The following is a 17,435-nucleotide window of genomic DNA, read 5'->3' as shown; positions in this document are numbered from 1 at the left end:
GTACCTCTTTTTTTATCCCCTCGAACAAATCGAAATGATTGAAGTTTTTCTATTTGGAATCGTCTTAGGCCTAATTCCTATTACTTTAGCGGGATTATTCGTGACTGCGTATTTGCAATAGAGGCGTGGGGATCAGTTGGATCTTTGATTGAGTAATATTTCTTTTTTGATTGACCTCCTCTCTTCTCTGGTCTGGAGGAGGTCAAATTGGACTTGCAATTCTACTTTGTTTTTTTAAGTTATTTTACTCTATTTTAACATAAGATATATGAAATCACGCTCTGTAGGATTTGAACCTACGACATCGGGTTTTGGAGACCTGTGTTCTACCAAACTGAACTAAGAGCGCTTTCAAAACAAAAAGAAAATCCTTTTCTACTCTTAACGTGTCTCACGTCCGTATAGTATCCACAAATTCAAGTTATACCCACTTTAATAGATCTCCCCGCTACTGCCCATAAAGAAGAGAGAATTAATAGGTAGGGATGACAGGATTTGAACATGTGACATTTTGTACCCAAAACAAACGCGCTACCAAGTTGCGCTACATCCCTTTTCCAAATTGTTGTACAATGGCATTGTACATAATTCCTTTTTTATTTTCCACATCATAATTTTCTTCTATTTCTCTATCTACATAGAACTTTCTTGTCATTTCTTGTTTTTGGTCTCATATAATCAAGGAAGGGTATACATCTAAAATCCAGTCGAATTTCACCTAGAAAAGAAGGATTCCTATTTCTTAGTACAAAATTCAAGATAATACTCAATGATAATATATTATTTCTATGCATGATATGGTATTTCCATTTTTTTAGAAAACTATAGTATTTAAAATTATTTTTGCATTATTATTTCTCTATGCATGAAAAATCACTAATCTTGAAATTTATTTTTATGTAAGCATTTTTGATTAACTTCTTCAACTAAGCAACATCTATGCATGCAACATATATATGAAAAATTTCCATTCTAGCTCATATAGTGTGAAAATAAAAAGGTTGTTCTTCATTCTCTAAGTTCTAAAATCTCAAATTTCTCTATGTATAAGGCAATAAAGGAAAAATATTAACTAAGATAAGTAGGAGATGAAGTTGTTGACGTTTAAACTCACTTGGGCAAGTTGAATCTTTAAAAAACATGAGAAAAAGGCATGAGCTCCTCCCCTAGCCGGCCGTTGCCATGAACACAACAACAGCTTGTTGTGTTCATAGCTCGGCAGGGCAGAGGGAGGAAGAAGCTTTTTTATGCAGGACAATTTTAGTCCCGGTTGAAGCCACCAATCGAAACGAAATATCCCTCATTAGTTCCGGTTGGTGGCTCCAGTCGGGACTGACAGGCCCGCGCACCATTAGTCCCGGTTGGAGGCTCCAACAGGGACCAAATATTTCTCCCCCTCCTCCAGGATTCCGAACGGTTGGATCCGGGACTAATCTTGTAAACACAAATCGTGGGTCCAAACCGAGCAACCCCATTGGGCCAGGTCGCCTACAAACTTCGACCGTCGGATCTTGCATCTAAGGTGAAAATGAGGGGTAGGCGCGGGCCGTCCCTCGGCCCATCCTCTTGGCGCTTCGCGCATCGTCCTCCTTGCAACTTTGCTCCTCATTGGCGACCGGCGTGACTATTCTTCTCCTTGCGCCCCTGTTGAGCCATCGAAATCCAGGCCATGAGGAATGGCGGTGCCGCCGCTATGCACCTGGCTAGTCGTCGCCTGCGTCTTTGCAGTCTGCGGAGCTGACGAGGAGAAACAGCAGAGGCACTACGGCAGATAGATCTTCTGGTTCCTCCCTCGAGCTCAACAACCCGCGGCCCACGCCGTAATTCCCCTTCACCCTCGCCATGGTTGCTCCTCCACCACACGACCCTCCTCAGCTCCTCGCAAACGTCGCCTTCACCTGCTGGCTGCCGTTTCTCCATCTGGCTCCCATGCTACGGTGGCGCCATGCCAGCTCCCTCCGGCCCTCCCTGACCAAGCCTCGACCTAAATAGATTGTGATGAGAAAGAACAAACCTTGATCTAGTCTGGGAACGTACAGAAGAAAGAGCCTTCAGAAGACGTAACCCAAGCCTTGATCTGATATGGGAGCATGAAAAAGGAGGAGCCTTCAGAAGATGCCAGAGACAATAAGCATCTCCACGTACACTCACAGCTTCTCCCGTGGAACTTGGATCATACATTAGCTAACCTCGTTCACGTATTTATCTATCGACAAATGGTGAAGTAGCGACTTAGTTCCTGATGGCACAAACCCAAAACATGAACATACTAACAATTCATATATTGACTAATACATAAATTAATCATCATTGTGTTATCCAATATGATACTTCAATGTTAATTGTTTCCGTTCCCCAACAGTTCAGACTTCCGTTATCCAACCATTGTTGTTTAGCTTCAACTTAAAACGAAGGAAATACCAACTTCAGGAGAGAAGAGTACTGAAAAATTGTATTTTGACTTACAGGTTCTTTTGCTACAAACCTGTTGCTAGGTGTCATATTTCAGAATTTAGACACTACCCAAATGTTAGCATAATTCCATTAACTGGTGTAATTCACTCGAACTGGAAATTGTGCTAACTTAGACTGAATATTGTGCAATAGGCTCCTTTTAAATTACTGTCAGCTATGTATTGTCTACATCTAATTTCCATGTATTCTCATGTCTATACCATTTGCTTGTTGAAATGGCTTACTGCAAGTTACATTTCCAGATGAATTATGCATCTAGAAAAAATTACCATTATTGGCAATGTGATTTGCTTGGATTGGCTGATGACTGGAGTTCATTTTCACTTAAGATTATCGAGGCTTATGAAACTCTCAGTTTTGCCGGTATCTATTTTCAATCACCTCTTTTTCTTTGTTATACAACCTTGTTACTTTGCCAAACACAGACCTCAAAGTGCTGGATCACTTTCTTCCCCAAATTAACTGGATATGATGCTATTGTGCTTAGTTGCAACCATTTGTTTCAGAGGCAAAAATGCAAATTTTAGTTTTCACGTTGCACTGCCTTACCAGAATTATTATTTATACTGAATTGTTAGCACCTTGTGTTGAATATCCTTCCTATGCTTTGGAAAATCCTAATACTTCATAGTTTCTTTGTGTAATGCAGGGAACAGAAACTCTAAGCTGCTTGATGACATTAGTGACGGCGGGCTCATTTGGCATGAGTGCAATTTAGATCCCTGTCCCTATATATGTAATGAGCAGTTTCTTATTCAAAGTATTCCAAACAGTTGTTAATCGGGAAATTTATATCCATTCTGTTATTCAAAATATTCCAAATCAATTGTTAATCAAAAAGTATATATCCATGCTGCTTTCAGAGGCATAAATCCATTAGCAAGAGTGTAAACTTCCATATTATTGACTGATATCTTGTATAGAAATACATAATTATGGCCGCAGCATGTAGCACATCAACTACTCCTCTCTACAAGTCAAAGATCCATGCAAACTTCATGTACGTATTAAATAAATTCAAACTCCACATCCAAAGCCAAGATAACTCTCCAATCTTCATTGGGGGTCATTAGGCGCGGCAACGCCGCGCTATCTTTCTAGTGCTTTCTGTAGTTCCGGCGCAACAGTGGCCGGGGCTAATATCAAAAACTAAGACTTTTTTCTGTACTCCTGGCACTTCCGATTGGCTGCATGCAACTATTGTAGTGGTATACCGAGCACCCTGAATGTGATATGGGAGTTTATTGGTTGGATCTTTGTGCTATGCTAATTTCGATCTACACAATGAGTACTCATGTACATTTCTTGGCTTTTATTTCACATTGCATTTTAAGTCAATTTTCTAGGTAATATGTTTCTTGTTTCATATTTTTCACTTTGACACTTTGCATTGTCTCGGTATTATTGAGTGTGATTATAAATGAGTATAATTTAGCAAAAGAATAAGATAGATTTGATCAATTATTGTAAAACTACATATCTAAGAATATTTACCACATAACCATATAGATTTAATTATCTTTCACTTTTATCAAAATAGCTACTTTTTTTGCAACCTTATCTGCCTACCTCTATTTTACTGAGCTTGGCCCACTTTGTGTGACCTCCACAGATTTAATGCCAGTTTTATCCCCAACTCCCTGTAACTACAGATCTAGCAAACATAATACATAGACAAGTGGTGCTTCGCTAAGTAAAATATGAAAATACCATATGCAGAGCATCTAAGAAAATTAGCAATTCAACTAACTTATCGTGTCAACTAGAAAAGACAAAATTACGTAAAGCATAAACAAAAATAGATGCTGAATTATGCCTACTTTTTGTTACACAAACCATTGTTTGAGTTCAATTCCTTTAATGCTCGAGAGATATATCAATCTCTGATTCACCCATTTTTTTTTCAAAAATATATTTTTCGCCACTATCTGTTCGGTGTCTCAAGGTTTCGCAGCACATGAGCACAGGATATTTTCCCCGTAGTCCGTAGACATCGTGCGCGATCGAGAATGCCGAGTGCCCAACGACCCAGAGCTAAACCTATTGCCATTTTCTTCAAAAAAAAACCTACTGCCATGTGACACGTTCTCCCCGTTGTAACCCGCTGCGGCCCGGCCCCCCCCACCCCCCCCCCCCCCCGCGCGCCCCCGCCCGGCGTAATAAATGGTCGGAAAAAAAGAATGTGCCCGTGCTACCATTTTTATAACTGTGGCAAAATAAATAATCCAGAGATAATGCCCCTATCCTAGGGCCGGTGCTTCGTCACGGATAAAAAAAAGAAAAAGGAAAAAAAAAAGCCTCCTCCCCTTCCGCCTCCGGGGCTCCCTTCCCACGTCAGGATACCATCGTGCTGCCGCCGCCGCCGCCGTGCAAGCCCCCACCACGCCGTCCTCCTTCCACCGCAGCGCGGCACCTCGAACTCCCCTCTCTCCTTTGGATTCGCGTGGCGCAGACGCGAGATCCATCCCGCGCGATTTGTTTTTGCTGGTAAGGGGTTTGTTCTAGTAGGAGTCTCCGTTCGCGTCTTCGTCTTCCCTTCGCTGCTAGAACATGCGGTCAGATCCGTGCCTCGCTTGCTCTCCGCGCAGGTAGCTTCGGATTTGCCTGCGGCCCGGTGCTAATCCGACCCATCTGGGGGTGGATTCGGTTCCTGGAGATCTTGGTGGGGGATGTTCTGCTCGTAGCGGCTTGTTTCCCAGATAGTTTTCGGGGTTCGGCGCCGCCCCCGCCATGGAATCAGGTGCTTCATCAATCCTTTTTTTTTTGTTTGAAAACTTGCTTCATCGATCCTTCCTCCTAGTTTATTGAGATTCCTGTGAGAGGAGTACATTATTATCCATTCGCTGGGAAGAGGTTCTCGTGATAGCGATTGGGGTTGCTCTGGTGAACCATTATCGTTTCCCCTTGACTTGGGGGGCGGTCCCTTTTTTCTGTTTGTTTGTAGTGTTAATATTAATACTCGATGACTTTGAAACCAATCAGCTGAGATTCTTGGTTTTCTAGCAGCGGATTGAACGTTATTGAATTGACCTAGTAACATCCGTTGGAGTTAGTTATGATCTTCGCCGCTATTTGAATTTGCTATTAGTTGTGGTAAGGAATCAGTAAAGCCTGTGAATCCCCAATGGTTCTGCTGTCCTTACATTTTCATTAATCAGTGGCTCAAAAATCTGCAGCTTCAGTTGGACTGTAGTTGTTGATGGACTGGTTGTTCTATTGTTGGTTTGATTTGTGGTGGTGTTTTGTGTAGTTGGGAAGTCTTGTTGAGCTAACTAGATGTGGTCTTTTTGGGGGCCTCTACATATTTATCCTTTACTAGCTGCACGGACTTGAAGTTGCAATAATTGCTTTTCATGATTGCTTAGCTGCACATCCTCTATGAATAATGTTTGTTTGTGGTGATTGTTAGCTCATTTTAAGCTGCCTTACTGTGGATTCCTGTCCTATGGCATCTGACAGTTACTGCTTGATTCTTGGATATCCCTGTACAGGCGATACTAAATTTGATGCATCACAGTATGCTTTCTTCGGCAACAATGCCGTGGAGGAGGTTGAGCTAGGTGGATTGGATGATGATGATGGTAATACTGCATCCATTGAGCATGGCGATGAGGAGTACCCTCTTTATGGGAGGGATAATATGTTGGAGGTAGCATAGATGATAGATCTCTTTTATGCTTGACAAAGCTCATATATGTTTGAAATGATAAATGCCATGCAATTTCTGTGTTTTGATAAGAAAAAAAAGATGATGCAGTGAATAAGAGCTGTGCTTTTTTTTTTTTACTTTATAAGCCAAATAAATGTTAGATAGCACTATAAATCTTCATTTTACATGACAAGGTAGCAATCTCTCTTTCGAGTTCAGAACTTGAGGATTGGTTATCATAGAAACAAATTGACCATTCTGTTCTTGCTCTCTTGTTATCATTTTATTTCGTGTCATCAGGAGCCTGGTAGAGGATATAATCAAATTTGTGTTAGGGAAACTCATGCATCCTGATAGTCAAATGGGTCATTATGTAAACAAAGAAAGCTAGCATTGTCTTCTTTTTTTTATGATTCTGAAAAACACTTTAGGGGGTTGCTATTAACATCACCAACAATATATTTTAGGGGGTTGCTATTAACATCACCAACAATATATTGCCTTGAAATTTAGGAAGTTGGTATTAGGCCTTTTGCAATAATACAATCCTTAACAATTATAAGCTGCATGCAGCTTATGATGATGGTGAACACACTACACTAGAGGTAGTTCTATATGCACACTTAAGCAACTTTAGTTATATATTGTGTCAGGAAGGAAATAATGCAACTTATCATTTAGGCTGTGTCCTGTGTTCTCTCTTGTTCTGCTTTTGTGTATTACCTGTAGAATCTGAATGCATTCAGTAATGTTTTAGACATGCTGTACTGCTGTCTGTTTAAAAGATTTCATGCTGCAGACCTGCAGCATCATTTCTTTATGTCACATAGGAATATATCAACTAGTCATGTTGATCAAACTTTATTTTGCAGGATGAAGGGGTAGGTTCATTTACTGACATAGATGATCTTGCTGGAACATTTTCGAAGGTGTGCCGTCTATGTCAAATCCTTTTGTATCTATATATTGTATGTGCATTAGTAAATAGCTCTTGTGATTCATTTTACCAAATGATGATGCACTTGAGTTCTTTCCGAAAGATTGTAGTACAGAGATTTAAGTATTTCAGCCATCAAATGAGCTGTGAATATTTGCTCAATTGTATCTCTGCATTGTATTGTTGCATTTACTCATTTTTTCACAATCAATGCCTTGCTGAGTTTATGTATTCTTCATTTTCAGCTGACCAGAATTGTCAATGATCCAAAGCAACCAGGAGTAGTGGGTCATAGGGGATCTGTTTCTAGACAAAGTAAGTAGCTGTCTGTATTGTTGAATTGCCTCTAGATTCTTCAGTTGTTGCTGACATGATTCTTCAGTCCATATGCTTCAGGGTTCATTTTCATTTTCATCTTTTGTGGCTTGGTCCATGTATTATGAAATTGCAAATTTGTGTTTCAACAATGAATCCTTATGTAATTTGTTGAAAGGACTGTCTCCTCTCATTCCATGGCCATCCAATACCACATACTGTGGTAGATTTCTGCGAATTCTTTGCAACTTCTACAACAACCACTGTTTTTGTTATGGCTTGTAGATTTTTTTGCCTCTTTTTTTTAATGCCATGCATGTAATTTCAATGCTTTAGCCTCATTAATGTTCTCTCCCTCAACATTTATGAGTGGAACGCCTACGCAATGAAGTCCTTTCTTGTTCCCAAGACAATAAAACTAACCATTCTCTCCACCACTTTCTTTGTTTCATACCTTAATGCTCCTGCTGAACCAGAATACGCCTTATAAATAGATTTGGAGGGAGTACTAATCCTTTATTGTTAGAATGTCGATTTCATTTGACCCTGGATAATCTTTGTTGTCACCTGTTTCTAGGCACTAGGCATTCCTCTGCTTCTCTAGTTAATATTTATTCTTATGCTGCAATATGTAGGTTCTAATGCAGACTGGGCGCAAGATACTGGCTCTTCATATTGGCCTATGCAGCCTGAATTGGACACTGATCGCGGGCTGGATAAGAAGAATTGGTGGTCCCAACCACCCCATTCAGTCGATTTCATTGATTCTAGACTGCACAGAACATCATCATCCCCACATCAAGATGCTCAGTACAATCCTGTTGAACCTATTCTTGGAGCAAATCCATCTCCTTTGCAGAGAACATCATCATACCCACAACAAGAGCCTCAGTACAATAATACTGAACCAATTCCTGTGCCTAAATCATCATTCATTTCATACCCTCCATCTGGTGCAGCATCTCATTCTTCACCTAGTCAGCCACATCATATGAACATGCCATCTCCCACTGCTTTCCAAATGCCCATGTCCGCAAAAAATGATCGAGCCCTTTCCCAATTCCACCATGGAGGTACGCCTCCGGGACCTCCATTTGGTAGGGAGCTGGCTCATATGGGTCCAATGGGTGGTGCAACGAATACTGTGCAGCAAAATCATGTTTTAAATAGTGGACAAATGCATGGGAACGGTGCCAGGTTTATGCCAGGTTTGATGCAGCATCAATTGCAACGTCCCAATGGACTAATGCCACCTCAAATGCAGCCACCTCGTCAACAGCTTGGAATGCTGCCTATACAACAGTCTCCACCACATTTTTCACAACTACATGCACAAATGCTTGGTCCCCGTCATTCCCCACCACAAAGCATGCAAATGTTTGGTCCTAAGCATCCTCCTCCGCAAGTGAGGGGTAGATTTGATGCAAACTTAGGCATGCCTGACTTGAGTGATCCAAGAGCAAGATCATTTTTGCAACATGGAAGGCTGGGACAACGATATCCTCACCAAGGTTATGAGCTCAATAATACGAGGATGGATAATGGGTGGCCACGGTTTAGATCCAGGTACATGTCCACTGAAGAAATTGAGAACATTGCAAGGATGCAGCAAGCTGCCACACACATCAATGACCCATATATTGATGACTACTACCATCAAGCTTGTTTAGCAAAAAAGTCAGAAGGTGCTCAACTGAAGCATCACTTCTGTCCTACCTTGATTAGGGATCCATCTTCCCGTGCACGCAGTAGGGATGAACCACATGCGTACCTACAGGTTGATGCTCTCGGCAGACTCCCATTTTCTTCGATCCGCAGGCCTCGTCCGCTTCTTGATGTTGAACAAGCATCGGCACAAAGTGAGAACACTGAAAAATCTGTGTCAAAGCCGCTTGACCAAGAACCTATGCTGGCTGCTAGGATTACAATTGAAGACGGACTTTGCCTACTACTTGATGTTGATGATATCGATCGTCTGCTGCAATTTAGCCACCAGCAAGATGGTGGTTTGCAACTGAGAAACAGAAGACAGGCCCTCCTCGAGCAGCTTGCAGAATCACTGCAATTAGTTGATCCCCTTGCACCTAATAAGAATGCACCTCTGACTTCATATGATGATTTGGTATTTCTCCGCATAGTCACTTTACCGAAGGGCCGGAAACTGCTGTCCCGTTACCTTGAACTCGTGACTTCAGGCAGTGAGCTTGCAAGGATAGCTTGCATGGCAGTCTTCCGGCATCTAAGAACCATATTCGGAAATATGCCCTCTGATATCAGTGCAGCTGAGACAATGACTAGACTTGCAAGAGCTATATCCACATGTGTTGTTCGGATGGAGTTGAGTGATCTGAGTGCTTGCCTTGCAGCTATTGTTTGTTCGTCATTGCAACCACCTCTTCGACCCCTTGGATCCCCAGCAGGTGATTGGGCTTCTGTCATCATAAAGTCTGTACTGGACAGAGCAACAGTTCTGCTCACTGATCAGCATGTGGCTTCTACCTACAGTATGCAGAATAGAGCTCTATGGCAGGCATCATTTGACGCGTTCTTTGGGCTGCTTACACAGTATTGCATGAGTAAATTTGATAGTGTGGTTCATACTGTGCAATTGCAACCTGCTGCAGCAGCAGTTATAAGCAGGGAAATGCCAGTAGAGCTTCTGCGTGCCAGCCTCCCCCATACCAATGCGGATCAGCGCAAGCAGTTGCTCAGTTTTGCTCAGCGTACTGTGCCTGTCGGCACCCATAGTTCTCATGGGTCTGATAGTGGACCCATGACGTCAGATTCTGTCCAAAGCTAAGATGTTCAGACCAAATGAGAGGAAGCAAGTTTTTTGTTATGGTACTCACTACTCGATAAAATTGGCTCCTTAAGAGGTCTGTTATGCTTTTCCTGAAAGGAGAGAAGGTTAAACTTGTGGTTAGTTATATGAATCTCAAGAAACAAGAGTAAAGCAGGCTGGAGCATCAATGAACTGATGGTAATACAAGATTTCAAATTTAGTGTCACAACATGTCTGTATTGATTCCTTTGTGGGAAGCCAGATGTTTTGCATCTATTACGTGGTTAGCTGTGTTTGGTTATTGCAAAGGGATTCCTGTGGGTCTCGTGCTCTTAAGAGAAAACCCCAGGAGGTCTGTAGCTGTTACTTGAAGACACTGTTTAATTGCTCTTCAAGGTGGTATTTTCAGCGAGTAGTTGCCTTGTTTTTTCCCCTGTAATTCTGTTGGCCTCAAGATGTGGAAGCTGTCGTGCCGCAACATGTCCTTGAAAATTCGCTTGAGTAATTTTGGTTCTTCAGGAACAATGCTGTTGCTATGAAGTTTGTTAAATGGTAGTAATGTTTTGGTACTCTGCAGTTGAATTTTGAGAAAATGATTGCAACCTATGTTGCATTTTCCTACGCAGGATGTGCAAGTGGATAAGCTTACAAGTATCCTTGTGTGCTGAATTTGACAGGGTTTTGGATAAATGCCCTCATTCTTTTTTGAAGCATTGATTTTATACAGAAAATCCTTGGTGGATGATCTTGACTGCAGTGTGTTAATTTGACGTACTTATCTATTTATCTGTTTTCACGTTATTTTTCCCTAGGTCTTTCTTGTCTGAGGATTGTATGCATGGTTTAGAATTTTACACGAGTAGAGGTCCCCGCAAGTGTATATTTTCCATCATAGACATTTATGATAGTCTTCTTTTTACCAGAGCTAGTATACATGAATGGAGGATTTGTATCTGAATTTGTATGATTGTTCTAAATTAATCATATCTTAACTTTCTTGTAGCAATTTTCTCCTGTACACCATCTCAAAATGCAAACGAAAGAATGGTACTAGCTTACAATAAGTGTTTTTGTGAAAAATATTTCTTCAAGATAATATTTTGATGTTTTCAATCTAAATATTTTCAAATGTGAGAATTGCAAGAATTTGACTGTTTTCTGGTTGGAAACCTAATTAAGAAGTATTTGTGACTAGAGCGAATACATTATAATTAGTAAAGAAGAGCAGTGCAAATAAATAGAAACATAAAAAGGGATAACAGTTCTCAAATGTTAATGGCGAATGGAAGGAGCTTGGGAGCGTATTCAAGTTGATTTCTTCCTTCCGGATGCTAACCAGTACGAGGCCAAATTGAATTAAACATTGATTTTTTGGGTGTGCGAGGATAACAGTGTGGGCATATGCAGCACGGCAGCACTACAAAAATTGCATTTAAACAAAAAGATAAAGCGAAATTGTTGCGAAGTCCATGTTTTGTGTTCACAACAAACTACAAACAAAGTATGCCACAGATTGCGATGCTTGGTTCATGTGCCAGCTCAACCAAAAAGAGAGATGGTGTCTTTAGCTCCAACCCAGGACATCTTCTGTACCATGACAAATCATTAAACGCACAGGATGACCTTCATTCAGGTCTAATCTAACCATTCACCTGTACAAGGTTGAAAATTTCATGGGATAACTGTAACCTGTCACAGACATGTGTTTAATGTTCATTTCTGATGTTGGAATATTTTGGACCCATTAGTGCAAAGGCTCACCATGTAAATCTAAATAATTCCAATAAAATCTCAAAGGTCCATTAGCGTAAAGGTGCATGGCAATAAGTTAGTCTCATCTTGCCAGTGGAGGTGGAGAAAATCCAACTTAAATAGTTGGATGCTGTCCATGCTCTTGCAAGTGTGGGTGAGAGGAAGAAGAAACCTCCTCGGGCGCGCTCGCTCGCCTCGCCGGGCTCGGGACGTGAGCGTGAATGGTCCGCCAAAATCCGGTCCAATCCTTGCGGGAACACGGCTATGTTACGCGACTCGGCGTCGTCGTCTTCTTTACCCGGTTATTTCGGTCAGGCAAGAAACGTTTTCTGTACGCAATCTTCGTCATGGTCATAATTTATCTTCAGATTAATTTAAAACTAAAACTCTTATTTTTTTTTCCATCATCTGAAAGCTTTAAGATAGCAGGCAAGCCATAAAGATGTATCCTAAAAATGACCAGTACCAGAATACATATATTTTTGGCCCTACTTATAGAGGAAGAAAGGTTAAAAGGTGACTTTCTATACATTGCCAGGCGGCTTGCCGACGCATCACTTCACGGTAACTTCTTCTAATTGACTTCTTTTAGCATAGTGATCTCTTATCCTGTGCATGTCAGCGGCGGCATCCCTCATGCACATCCTCTCTGATGGTGCCTGCTTGCTGCTTGATAGCGCAAGTTTTACCTGGTTGATATCTTCCATTTGATTTCTTCCACCCTGCACATCTTCTGTATAAGCTTCTTCTATGGTGAGTAGGGCTGGATCAACAATCTCGATTAGCATCCTGGAAAATGAATTCTCAGCATGCTTCTGCAGTGTTAAACCATCTCTGAACTCGCCATCAGTAGGTGCCATGCCTGTAAACATGACAATTCCAAAGCTGTATAAATCCCCAACATGGGCAACCAAATCTTGATCGAGAAGAACGTTGCTTGGCTTCGAATCACAGTGAATTATTGGCGGCTGACAGTTGTTGTGCAAATAATCTATTGCATCTGCTACATCAACAGCAACATTCAATCTTTGCATCAATGTCAAACCATGGCGCTGCGGTGATGCATGCACATCTAGATGCAACCAACTATGTAGATTCCCATTAGGCATGAACTCAAGCACAATGGCTTTGAACTCATTTTGGTTTGAGTCAGAACTTGAGAAGCATGTTATGGCACTTTCCCATCCAGATGGTTGAAGGACAGGTCCAGCTTGTACAACGATGTCATGTTTTCAATGCTTTCTGGTATATACCCAGACAAGTTGTTGTGTGAAAGATACAGTTCTTCCAATCCAACCATCTGCCCTATCTCGCCAGGAATCTCTCCTGAGAATGTGTTTTTCGTCAGGTTTAGCAACATCAAACCCTTCATTTTGCAGATAGATACAGGTATGCTACCGTTGAAGGAGTTACTGCCCAACCAAAGTCCTATCAAGCTCTGGCAATTGCTCAGTGTATCAGGTAGCGGCCCTGATAAGTTGTTCCCAGAGATGTCCAAATATGCAAGGTTTGTCATGCCACTGACTTCAGGAGGAAGAGGGCCAGGAAAATAATTGTCTGATAAATCGAGAACTTTTGACAAGGTCGATAGGTTAAAGATGTCTGTAGGCAATGGACCTGTGAACTTATTATTTGAAAAGTAAGCTTCAGCTATCTCCTGGAGGTTACCTAGGTTTGCTGGAAGAGATCCCTCAAACATGTTATATGCAAAAAGACGTAGAAGCTGAGTCAAGTTCCCAGGTGAGGATGGCATGAATCCTGTCAATAGGTTATTTTCAAAACCCAGGGCATGCAGCGAGTTTAGCCTTCCAATGCTGTCAGGCGAGACACCAGAAAATTGGTTATAGGAGAACTGCAGCATAGTAAGCCCAACTAGATTGCTGATGCCAAATGGTATGTTTCCCGAAATCTCATTGAACCCAACATATAGCTCTTCCAATTGTGCTGATAGGTTAGTGACAGAGTTTGGAACCATGCCACCTAGTATGTTATTTTGGAGGTCAAGTACACGCAGCCGTGTGCAGTTTGCCAGGAGCGTCATGAACTCCCAATCCCGAGTAGTAGTTGCCACAAACTGATTGTTGTAAAAAAAGAGGCGGTCTGGGCAAAGCTTTCCGATCTCAGGAGTAACGATTCCAGTGAAATTGTTAACAAATATGTCGAGAGAATACATGTCAGTTGCATTGGCAAGAGAAGCCGGAAGGCTTCCTACTGTTCATGCCAAGGAAGAGTTTTTGCAGTTTAGGGAGGCGATTCCCTATGTCCGAAGGGAGCGTGCCATGCAACTCATTCCCTGCCACGCTAAATTGGATTACTGAGGAAAGATTGAGGAGCATTGTTGGGATAGTGCCTGAGAGGTGGTTTGCACCCAGTCCCTAGGACTTGAGACCACTGAGCTTGCCAATGCCCTCAGGTGGTTCCAGGTAAAATACATTCCTTCCAGTGCTGAATGGTTGCCAAGTGATGGCGGTATTTTCCCACCGATATTGTTCTTCTTAAGGTGTATGGTCCTGGGACTTGACAAGCCTCCTAACCAAGCAGGGATTTCACCAGCGAGCATATTTGAGTCCAGGTTGATACGTTCAAGACCAGTGCAGTTCTTCAAGTTGGCCTTAACTTCACCTTGAAATTAATTGTTTGACAAGTCAAGATATCTTAACCGAAATAGATGGCCAATTGCTGAGGGCATCTCTCCAGTTGCGGAGGACGCGACAAAATCAAGGTATTGCCGAGACAACGAGCTAAAAAAAATGCATGCCGGCGTGCGACGGTGCGAGGCGGGCTGGAGCCGCTGGAGCTGGAGGCGGGGGTAGCCGGAGCGGCGCCAATGCCCACGTCGCGTCGAGGCGGCTGCGCGCGGCGGAGGCCGAGGTGGGGCGCGCGCTCCGCCGCAACGCGGAGCGCCGGAGCTGGAGGAGAAGGCCCGGCAGGCGGGCGCCGAGTGCCAGGTGTGGATGGGCGTTGCCAGGAGCCACGAGGCCGTCGCAGCCGGCCTCTGCGCCACGCTGGAGCAGCTCCTGCAGCCGCCGCCCCGCGCGGCCGCCGGTGGCTGCGAGGGCGACGCCGAGGACGCGCGGTCGTGCTGCTTCGAGGCGCCAGCGGCGGCCGCGGACAGCTCCGACGAGGACGGTGCTGCGTCGTCCGGGTCGAAGACGTCGTGCAGGTCGTGCGGTGGCGGATAGGGTTAGTTTTTTTTTGCAGGGTGAAGTTGGGCTGGGCCGAGATATTGCCCGAGCAATACCCAGCAATACCGGGCCCTCCGCCACTGCATCTCTCCATGCATATTGTTCATACTAAGGTCCAGAGTATGCAAGAACGTGAGGTTCCCGATGGCAGGGGCGATTGTCCCAACGAGGCCCTCCGAAGAGAGGTTAAGCGCTGTGATCCTGTGGTTATGCTTAGTGCTGCAACTGACACCATGCCACCTGCAGAAGTCATGGTTGTGTTCCATGAAGCTAAGGCACCTTGCTGTTTGCTTATTAGGCTTGCCTTGAATGCCAGCAACGCGTCCCTGTCAGTCCTACTGTCGAATGTTCTTGCTGATGCCCAAACGGGTGAATTTGCTGCTTGTTCAAGCCCGTAATGCAACAGAACTAACAGAACAATAGGAATCATCGATGACACTGGGAAATAAACATGCATGTAGGAATTGTGAGTTAAGTATTTGAATATGGTGAATATGAAAGTTTAGCGGCTGAGTGAATATATCCAGCTAATATTTATCCAAACCTTGGTGGAGTTCGCATGCCACATCCTACCCCGAAGATAAAAAAATAAAACCAAACATCAATTCGTGTATGAGAGATCCTGCTTCTTGATGACTTAATTTCCTCTCTGAATATGGAGACCCACAGGCTGAAGAGGGCCAAGCCCCGCATGGTGCCAGCCCACCGATGGCACGCCATGACTCTATTTCGATTGCAACAAACTTCAAAGATGATGTCTTCAACAGTCGAGGAGGACACAATACCATGTTGCACCACATCAATGCAACCCTAGGTCTTTTGGACCTTAGGTTTTGTATATGACGTACATGACTATAAATACTCAAGGTTTCCACCGCCAAATGGGAGAGAAGACCTTAGGTCGAAGCAGTGGCGGAGGACGCCGAAAATTTTAGGTGTGGCGGACGGGGCTGCGGGCGGCGGCGCGCGGGGCGGCGGGCGCGGGAGCCTGCGGCTGCGGGGCGGCGGGCGGCCTTAAACCATCAATTTCTAGCTTATCTGAAACATTCCAATGTACAACGCAATAAACACAATATTCAAGCTAGATCGAGCATTCGAGCGCAACAATTTTTATTTACACCCTAACATGGTAAAGAAAAATCTATATACAAAGCCTGACATTACAACAAAACACGCTACACTGGTAGTAGTAAGCATATATGCATCTGTGATCTGTACCATTCTAGCTAAAAGGACATGAAAATGTATTTTTGTGAGTGCTTGGAGCTACACCTGCAGATGAGCTAGCCGCCTGATGCCCTGATTGGTGAACATACCACTTAACCACTATACCAGACTTAACAGATCGGTAACAAACTAACAATAATCAGAAAAGAAAAAAGCCAAAGGAGAAGGGAGGTAAAAAGAAAATACCGAGGTACTGCAGTGCTCGTGTTAGGCAACAAATTGCCTTGCCATTTGCCAAACTACCTAGCTGCCTCCTGTTTCTCGTCTGCCAGACTGCCACAGAGATGAAATTATTCTTTGAAGCTAAGCTCAGCTTGAAGAAAAACACTGATATGGAGTTATGGACTGCACCAAATTAAGCAACAAGGTCCCGTATTACGGTATTACCAGTAACCAGATTGCCAGAACCTGAGAAGTGACTCAGTGAGAACCACCACTCGTCCACGGTCCACTCCACCAGCATGCGCGCCGCGCGGGAGACCGGGACTGCGGCTGTGCGGGACGGCGGCGCGCGGGGCCGGAGGCGGCGGCGCGGGGCCTGCGGCGCACGGGGCCTGCGGCGCGTGGAGCCCGGAGGCGCGCGGCCGCGCGGGGCCGGCGGAGCGCAGGCGGAGCCGCGGAGGCGCGCGGGGCCGGCGGCGGGGCACGGGCCGCGGGGCCTGCGGCGGCGGCGCGGGGCCGGTGGCGCGCGGGGCCTGCGGGCTGCGGCGGCGGCGGGCGCGGGAGCGCGGGATGGCGGGAGGCGGGAGCAGAACTGGGGAATGGGGATTGGGGATAGCCGGATAGGGTTAGAGATTTTAGTTGGGCCGGGGTATTCCCGCTTGGGCCGGGCCGAGGTGTGGCGAGCGCCACACCTCGCCACACTGGGCCCTCCGCCCCTGGGTCGAAGACATTAACACCTCTTGAGAACCGTAGGGAGGCCAAACTTAGGAGGCGACACCATGCCAAGACTGCAGATCAAGAACGACTAGCGGTGCTGCGAAGTGCTGCTGATCAAGTCCATCTAGGTACATGCAAGGATTGATCCCCGATGATCTCCCTTTGAGATTGATCATCCGAAGCTCCAAGGCACCATCTAGTTTGTCGTCATGTATAACCCTGGATGGCAATCTA

The 17,435-nt window shown here is 44.1% G+C and overlaps 1 protein-coding gene, 1 long non-coding RNA gene, 1 other non-coding gene and 1 pseudogene across 3 annotated transcripts; 1 reads left to right on the top strand and 3 right to left on the bottom strand.

The window, feature by feature from the left end:
* Positions 1 to 275: 275 nt before the first annotated feature.
* On the bottom strand, positions 276 to 349 carry TRNAW-CCA. The gene has a single exon. It is a non-coding gene; the product is annotated as a tRNA-Trp (tRNA).
* A 4,356-nt stretch (positions 350 to 4,705) lies between these two features.
* On the top strand, positions 4,706 to 10,779 carry LOC112882955 (protein PAT1 homolog). The gene is made up of 6 exons (XM_025948160.1): positions 4,706 to 4,962; positions 5,064 to 5,215; positions 5,967 to 6,124; positions 6,997 to 7,053; positions 7,307 to 7,376; positions 8,012 to 10,779. Exons 2-6 carry the CDS (start codon positions 5,206 to 5,208, stop codon positions 10,174 to 10,176), a joined length of 2,460 nt encoding a protein of 819 aa, XP_025803945.1. The 5' UTR covers positions 4,706 to 4,962; positions 5,064 to 5,205; the 3' UTR covers positions 10,177 to 10,779.
* Positions 10,780 to 12,323: 1,544 nt separating this feature from the next.
* LOC112901896 lies at positions 12,324 to 14,591 on the bottom strand (annotated as a pseudogene).
* A 1,654-nt stretch (positions 14,592 to 16,245) lies between these two features.
* On the bottom strand, positions 16,246 to 16,868 carry LOC112877308. The gene is made up of 3 exons (XR_003225465.1): positions 16,710 to 16,868; positions 16,509 to 16,595; positions 16,246 to 16,394 (listed from the first exon to the last, which is right to left on the bottom strand). It is a non-coding gene; the product is annotated as an uncharacterized LOC112877308 (long non-coding RNA).
* Positions 16,869 to 17,435: the final 567 nt, after the last annotated feature.

The sequence above is a fragment of the Panicum hallii genome, chromosome 1 (assembly GCF_002211085.1).
Source record: "Panicum hallii strain FIL2 chromosome 1, PHallii_v3.1, whole genome shotgun sequence".
Classification (NCBI taxonomy): domain Eukaryota; kingdom Viridiplantae; phylum Streptophyta; class Magnoliopsida; order Poales; family Poaceae; genus Panicum; species Panicum hallii.
The sequence above is the reverse complement of the archived record's forward strand: the minus strand, read 5'-3'. Positions and strand labels throughout refer to the sequence as shown.